Here is an 8426-nt window from a genome sequence, read left to right as displayed (position 1 = left end):
AGAGGTATGGGCCACTGTGCCCTGGCTGGGGGTGAGATTTCTTAACTGTTGCACTTTCTCAAAGGTAACAGAGTCTAGACTCTTTCCCTTCCCCAAATCTTAGGAGGGGAAACAGAAAGAGGTCTGAGTATGGTCAAGTACTTTGACGTAAGGGAGGATTGTATATTGAACAACTCTAGAGTGTACCACTCATAATTTATTTTTAGACATAATGTTTTTGTTTGTGGTGGTGTTTTTGCTTTTGCCTATAAAGTATCTTGAGGAAATGGAAGCTTTGTCTTATTTGCACAAGGTCCTCTCTGGGTAAGCTGTAGGGCAGCCTGCCTGACTCTTTTATGTCCAAGATGATTGATAGTAATGACATTTTTTTTTTTTTTTTTCTAATTTGGGATACCGAGGGGTGGGGCTTCTTCTGTCACTAAATGGATATTACACGTGGCATTCAAACAGATCTATGTTATAACATATAAAGTATCCTGTGGAGCTGGAACTCCTGAAGTCTTATTGTATTATGTCACCTCAGTGGCAGTTTTGAAATCTGTTTATAGAAAACAGAAGAATTATAATATGGTGAGTGGACCAGGCATGGTGGTATATGCCTGTAATTCCAGCCACCTGGTAGGCTGTGGCAGGAGGATTCTAAGTTCAAAGCCAGCCTCAGTAACTTAGTGAGGCCCTAAGCAACTTAGTGAGATGAGATCCTGTCTCTAAATAAAAATAAAAAGGGCTGGGGATGTGGCTCAGTGGTTAAGTGCCTCTGGGTTCAATCCCCGGTACCAAACCAAACAAAACCAAAACAAAACAAAAATACGGTGAATGGCCAAGAAAGCCCTGGCTTGTTTCCAAAGCTCTCTGGAATGTCAGGATTCTAGTTGTGGATAACTAAATAAAATAGGGAAGGTTGGAAGAAATACAAATGAAAAAAAAAGTTCAGTTTTGAACATGGTAATTTGAAGTTCCATGGTTATTTGTGGAAATGTCCAAGAGGCAGGTGACTACAAGACCAAATGAAACTTGAAGGGAGACATAGGCTGGACAAAATCTTTTTGCAATACACAGATAGATGAGATCATGCTAGAAAAGCAAGTAGAACAAGAAGAGAAGCAGAAAAGTGGGACAAGAGTAGAACCCTGAGCATCTCCTATATTGAAGAGGTATGAGAAGGAAGAAATAGAGGTAGGAGGGGAGCCAAGGGAGTCAACATTCTAATGTCAGAAAGGAGAAATGTGCAGGATCAAGTGCAGCAGAGGGATCCACTGAGGTTAAAAAAGGGAGAAATGATGTAATTCAATGTACACTTAGAAAAAACCCACAACAATTTGGAGGTTTTTGTTGACCCAAATGAGATCAGTCTCTGTGGAATGTTATGGGTAGAGCCAGATGGGTTCTTAATGTCTCCAAATGGCTCACAAGAATCTCTATAAAGCCTGCAATGCTAGTTTAGGATAGCCAGTGACCCTTATTAGTCTGTCTCCAGAAAGCTCTGAAGGATCCAAGAAGATACAAAGGACAAACTAGGCTTAGCAATGGCTTGAATGGCAGGAAACACAAAACTGAAGACAACCGAATTGAAAAACCAGTAAGATTACAATAGTAGGACTCATGTAAACTCCCATTTTTGTTTTCAAACAATAAGCTGCTCAAATTCAAGACAGGAGAGATTTAGTTTGGCAACAGATGCTTAAAAATGATCCAGAGATTTTAGTTGATTATAAACTTAAAGTGGGCCAAGAGTATGACACATTTCCTAAAAAAGTTAGCATAGACTTGGGCTATGATAACAGAGAAGAGAAAATTGAGACACCAGGAAAAGTATTGGTTGCTTTTTCTGGAAATAGGTTGAGCAGGAAAGGAGGAATACAAAAGAGCATTAAAAGTTGATCAGGAAAAAAAAATGAAAGAGATTTGAATATGTTTATAGGGTAAGGGGAAGAATCTACTAGGAAAAGGACAAGGTAAAGAATACTAGAGAAGGGATAATTAACAATACAAGAGTCTGAAGAAGCTGGGAGGAGTTGGTTTTGAACTGTAATGGGGATGCCTCATTCTTGGAGAGGCTAGAAGGAAGTTGAAAGGCTGGGAGTGATTGTAGATATGCTGAAATGTTTGGGAAGGAATTCAGGCACTTGGGAAGAGCACAAGCTGCTGTTTTCAATTTGTTTGATGAAGTAATACTCCAGTGGGACAGGCTCTGTTCTTTCTGAGACAGGGTGTGGAAAGAAAGAGCAAGAAGGAAGTTGAAGGGAGGTAGAAAGAAGAATGCTAGATAGAAGGGGATTCTTGGTCTCTGAAGTGGGATCCAGAATTTGGCAGGTTTCTTTTCAGTCTATCTAAGACCAACACCATCCACAGCCTCAGAACCCTTTGAAGCCTCCAGTGGATTTGGATTTTCTCACCTGCTTAGGATTGTGAGGTCAATTGTGTCAGGGATTCAGGTCTGTGCTCAAGAATCATATGATGACCCCCGCCCCTATATATATATATATATATATATATATATATATATATATATATATATTTTTTTTTTTTTTTTTTTTTTTTTTTTTTTCCCAACAACCTGGAGTAGAATTCTCAACTTTATCCAGGGGGAAAAAAGTGGGAGATAAGCATTTGAAAAACATACTTTCCTTGCAATGCATAAAACTTCCGGTCAAAATTAACTACTTTGGCAGAATGACTAAGCAGATAAAATTTATCCAAAGGTAATAGTTTAGGTAATAGTTGTAAAACATTGAAGCGCAGATGGGCCTCACCAACCAAGTCTTTATCAGATAATGGTTAAAATTAAAGCAAAGTATATTTCAAAATAAAACATCAAGAATCATAATAGACCTTTGAGAGAGAGAGAGAGATGATGAGAAATCTGTTGTTCCACAAATGCGTCCCGAGTGCCCGTGGAAAGGCGGGTAAGGTACGCAGGGAATAAGCTTTTCTCAGTCCTCAAGACTTTCCGGAGGAAAAAGACTACGGAAATCAGCGTCTGTAAGAGGATATTATAAACAACGCGAAGAGAGGCGCGAAATGCACATCAGTGATTGTAAATGTCAAGTCCTCAAGTCTCTAAAAGAAACTGGTCCAGAGTCACAAAATCAATCAAAGACATTTGCAGAGCGCGCACCCTCACCAAGCCCAACGCCTCTGGCCCGGCACCCTCGCGGCCCTCGTGTGCAGGAGCGCGCGCACGCCGGGCCGCCGCCAGCAAGGGCGGCAACTCGGTCACCGCTGGAGGGCGCACGCCCGAGCCGGCCTACGGAAGTCCCGCCCCCATTTCCGGCGGCGTAGGATGGGGCGGGGCCGGAGGCCGCTTCCTGCTTGGGAAGTGTTTCAGCTTCGGCACGTGTGTAGTTCCTCCGAGTTACTGGATTACCTTTATCCCCGGTGAACTTGTGGGGTCCGGCCTCCGTTCCGGCCTCAGAATGAAGGCGGTAAGTGTTCTCAGGAGCCCAGTTCCCGCGGTTGAAGGACCACTGTCACTGACAGTCGGTGTCTGGTTTACCTTTTCGGTGAATAGGGGGCGGTAGCCTAGACCGGCCTCCGGGCTGCGTGCACTGTCAGCTTCCCGGGTTCCTCGTCTTCCACGGTGTGCCTGCGTGGCTTCAGGAGTCCGCGACGAAACAAGCACCGAGTCTGGCATCCTTAAGGTGTCAGATTGCGAAGGGTTATTCTGAACCATGTCAGTCGAACCCATTAGCTGTAGGTGAGAAGCAGGGTCCAGGCCTCAGGGAGTGTATGGTCTGAGTTACGGGACTCGAGGCGAGTCCATCTCACCCTTAAACGGTAAGGAAATAGAAAGGCAAGGGGTTTGCCTTGATTCAGAGATCTAGGCGCTTGGATTTGGATTTCTGAATGATGTGTCACTTGCAAGAGTGGTGGAATGCAAAGACAGTTTTGCCCTCCTTGGTTTTGGGGTCTTCCGCAAGTTGAATAACCTTTTTGAGCATTCGTATCTTCATCAGTGATATGAGGATACCAGCAATGACTGTTTAGGCTGTTGTAGGTAATTTGTTAGAGCACTTTGCAAATGATAAGACAGTATATAAATATCAGTTATTGTTAACACAATAACAGGCCTTATTTTGCTCTGAATGTGTTAAACTATTGGTGTTAAATCTAAGGTCCCGAATAACCGTTTACCGTGTGATCAAAGATTCTTAACCTTTTTTGGATCTCAGATTCTTTGAGTAACTGTGGTCACGGTTCTGGTTACTGGAGAACCCTAGGTGGAAGAACCCATACTCTAGTGTCATTCTATAGGATTACTGCCATGGTTTGGTATCAGCTCTTATATGCAAGATGCATGGCTGTGAGACATTAAGATCATGGAATTGATTTGATGAAATTGAGAATCAATTCTCTTTAAACTGATATAAAATAAATTTCTCAGTATATTGTGCTTCTTCTATTATTGTTTTCTAGAGACGAAATAAAAAACAGGTCCCAAGCTTTCGCAAGTTGCTAAAAACTAGTAAAGTCAAACTTGAAAACAAGTTAAAAAATAAGCAACATAAGCAACAAAGCACTCTCAAGAAGTACAGGAAGGAACAGAGGAAATTAAGACAAGCTGTAAAAGATGCTGTCTCTAAGAAACCCTTTCCACTGGAGGATCCAAAGGGAAAACGACCAGGTAATTGTGAAAACATTTATGTACCTTAGTTTTCATTGATTATTCTGAAATATTCTTCATGGAACTAACTTTACTTTCTAGTAATCACTCTTCTTGTTCTCAGATCTTCCAAAGAGTAGGTAAGATAGTAGTTCTGTATATATGATTATGGTCACATTTCAATGCAGTCTTCATTGTGAGAAACAGCTACTTCTGCTTTTACTTTGTCTCCAAAGCAGATCTAAAGATTCTCAGTACTTGGGAGAACAAACTCAGAGTAGCCATATAAATAAATGTTGGGAAGTGTGCCAATGCTGCCACTTTCCCATTCCCTGAAAGTTGACTAAGGTGAGAAGATTGGTTTTCTTTGTCACATTCTTTATGTGTGTGCGGTGCTGGGTTTGAACCAGGGCCTTGCACATGCTAGGCAAGCACTCTCTGAGCTGTGTCCTCAGTCCATTCTGCATTTTTTCATAGTGTTGCTAAGATACACTTCCTTTTCTAAACTTCTAACTTTTTTTCATTTGTAAACTTGGAGTTAGTTTGAACTGTAATTGTTAGGGTTCTTTTCAAGAACTTCACTACTCAAAATAGGAAAAGAATATAATAATTTGGGTCAGGCTATTTCTGCAACTTTACTGGTATTTTTAGGGTATTCAAAAAATACCTTAAACCATTCTCCCCAAGCCCATCTCATTCTCTTATTCCTGACATAGTTTGATCCCTTGCAACACGTTATTGTGTTATATACAAGGCCATTTGACTGGAAGTCAAGAAACTTGGGCTTTTATCTTGATTTTGTTACTTACTAGCTTTGTGGACTTGGTCACTTAATCGCCAAATACTTTATCTGTAAAAAATGAGTTAGGTGAGTTAGGTACTTTTAAAGATCTCCTCTAAGTTTTACAATTTAAAAAGCATGATGTTCTAGTAGTTTTAATAAAAATAAAGGCAAAAGATGCCTACATTATTACAGTTTAGCATCTAAGCAAAGCGTCAGACAGATATGAGAGTATAAGGAAATGATGAATGCAAAGGTTATTGAATCTGGTGTGGGAAATTGGAGGAGTTATTTAGTTTATGACTTCTCATTTCTCATTAAAGTAGGAAATTGGATCCTCTGATGATTACAACGTGAGGTAGGTGATGGGGTTAGAAGTGTGATGGTAGATAGAAATACACTCTACAGAAGAGAAAGCACCTGTTTCTGTTATGTTTAAGAAATGCACTTTTCATTTAAAGTAGATGGTAGTGCCATGGTTGAAGTGAAATGCCATCTAAGTGAGGGACTGAAGACAGAAAACATGGGTAGAAAGTGGAGTGGTTGAAGGATTGAACATCTACATTTAATTAATGAAGAAGTGCATTGAAAGTATCTGAATGAGAGCTGGAACTCTGAAAGGTTGTGATCAAAGTGGAATGAGCACCAGGGTTTGGGACGTGGTAATTGGAGAGGTTATTTAAAGTGGAATGGAAGTAAAAGTCATGGGAGATGAAAAGGAGCTAAGGGACTGACATTGGTTCTCAACTGCCTTGAGAAACGTTTATTTTTTGGTTGTTCCAATGACCTGGGAATGCTGTTGACATTGAGATTGAGGAGTCAGAGATGCTAGCAATTTTTCTAGCTCAGGGCATCCCAGTAAAACAAAGACTTATTATGTCAAAGATGTCAATGGTGCTCCCATTAGAAATACTGGGCTGGGGCTGGGGAGATAGCTCAGTTGGTAGAGTGCTTGCCTTGCAAGCACAAGGCCCTGGGTTCGATCCCCAGCACCGCAAAAAAAAAAAAAAAAAAAAAAAAAAAAAAAAAAAGAAACACTGGGCTAAGGTCTAGAAAAAAAGCTTTTCTTATTGTGAACCCAAAAGTTTAGAATTCTACATCTCTAATAATTGTTTTTTTATTTTTCAACACAGTTAAAAGGATTGAGAAAGAAGAGGAGGAAGAAGAGGAAGCACTTCCTTTAGATATGATGGATGAAGATGACTTACAGTTAATGAAGGATTTAGGACAAAGAGCATCTTTTCTAACAAGAGATCTTTCTTCTAGGTAGTACTTCATTTGTGTTATAGTAATTTACATCCTTTCAGTGTTACAAACTTGGTTCTGAATGTTACTTATGTGGTTACTTTAAGATGTTTATATCTGAGCAGAATGTTTACAAAGAGACAACTCTATAGTATTCAGTTTTATTTCCTAAGTAAAGGGAGTGTATATGAACATAAAGCTGATTTTATTTAATGTACATCTATTTCTTTTGAATCTCAATTTTGAAGTATAGTGAATGGAGGAAGAATTCTATTTTGTTTGAGGCATTGGCAGAATAGTCCTGAGTTTGTGGCCATGAACTCGCTAATCCTCATTACCTTATTAGGTAGGTGTTATTCCCATTTCCAGAGGGGAAACTGTTGCTTCCCTCCAATAGCAGAGAGTGGATTTGGTCTTATACTTAGATCCTTTAAATTCCAAATTCCATGTGATACTCTGAAAGATTTTGGAAGAGTAATAGAGCATAATGTCACTCTTGGCATTGTGGAATGTTCTGTCACCTTTATTTTGCATCTAAAGGGAAAACTAGATTTAGCTGTAGTTTGAGTCTCTGTGGTAGACACTTTGTACAGTCTGTTTATTCAGTTGATGTTTGAGTGCTTGCCATGTGCCAGGCATCAGTCTAAGTGGTAGTTGCATATATGAGTAGACAGTTTATTTTTTTTGTATGCTTGACCATTGGACAACATGACCGAAGTGCCTGGGTCCATTTACACTCGTGTTTTCTTTTTGAGATTTGTGATAATTTGAAAAAACTTTTAGAGGAACCATGTAGTCTAGAAATATTGAAAAAATTAAAAACATGTCATGAGTGCATAAAATATTTGTAGATAATAGTGTTTTATCATTTACATCATAAAAATTTAAAATTTATCAAAATTTCCACAAACACTCGGAACCCATTCATTGCACTATATTTGTAGTTGAGAAAAATCTAAACACATGTAAAAATGAAGCATTAAATCATAAATGCATAAAATTAACTGCAGTACATACTGTACTAGTATAATAATTTTATAGCCACTTTGTTATTATTATGGTGAACTCAAACATTGTATACTGAAAACACTGTGATACCTAATTCATCTCAGTGATCAGTTTGTTTCCTCTACTCTGTTGGGTGTTGCAATAAAAAGTCATCTCATGGTTCTCAAGTATTTTTCCCTATATGTATATGTAACAAAATGTGTGTTTATCAACTTTTTTTATCAGCAAGCTATTAGTAGTTAATTTTTTTTTTTGGCAGTCAAAAGTTACACTGAGATTTGGGGGTTGGGGATATAAGTCAGTAGTAGAGTGCTTGCCTAGCCTGCAGGACCCTGGGTTCAATTCTTAGCACTTTTAAAAAAAACTGTTTGGGATTTTTTTTTTTTTTTTTTTTACTACTTGTGGGGAGGCCAGTATTCCTAACCCCTGCATTTTTCAAGAGTCAATAGTACTTTGAAAATGACAAGTCTAGGTATCTTTTAAAATGTAGTAAAACAAAATTAAATTTTTTTCTGTAGCGAACCAGTTCATGCCAAGAAACGAAAGCATGAACATGTCATAGACAAATATGAAAAAATACCAAGAACTCTGCAAACTGCACCAGAGAAGGAACTGATTCACTTGCTTCCTATCAAAGATAAAAGTGGTATAATCCCACAGACAAGGGAAAAGCCAGGTGAGTCTAAACAGCTGGTGTATTAAACTTTTAACTTCTCACAAATATCATGACATTTTTTTTCATTTATGATTTAATTTTATTTTGGCTTTTACTCCTCCACAAAATAAGGG

The 8426-nt window shown here is 38.9% G+C and overlaps 1 protein-coding gene across 1 annotated transcript in view; it reads left to right on the top strand.

Annotated features, from left to right (window-relative positions):
* The first annotated feature begins 3308 nt into the window (after positions 1-3308).
* Noc3l (NOC3 like DNA replication regulator) overlaps positions 3309-8426 on the top strand; it is a 32766-nt gene continuing 27648 nt past the window's right edge. Inside the window, exons 1-4 of the mRNA XM_047553364.1 lie at positions 3309-3425; positions 4417-4624; positions 6518-6650; positions 8156-8313. Coding sequence (XP_047409320.1) covers positions 3417-3425; positions 4417-4624; positions 6518-6650; positions 8156-8313 — 508 coding nt within the window. The 5' untranslated portion in view covers positions 3309-3416. The remainder of the gene's footprint in view (positions 3426-4416; positions 4625-6517; positions 6651-8155; positions 8314-8426) is intronic.

The sequence above is a fragment of the Sciurus carolinensis genome, chromosome 5 (genome assembly GCF_902686445.1).
Source record: "Sciurus carolinensis chromosome 5, mSciCar1.2, whole genome shotgun sequence".
Taxonomy (NCBI): domain Eukaryota; kingdom Metazoa; phylum Chordata; class Mammalia; order Rodentia; family Sciuridae; genus Sciurus; species Sciurus carolinensis.
The sequence above is the reverse complement of the archived record's forward strand: the minus strand, read 5'-3'. Positions and strand labels throughout refer to the sequence as shown.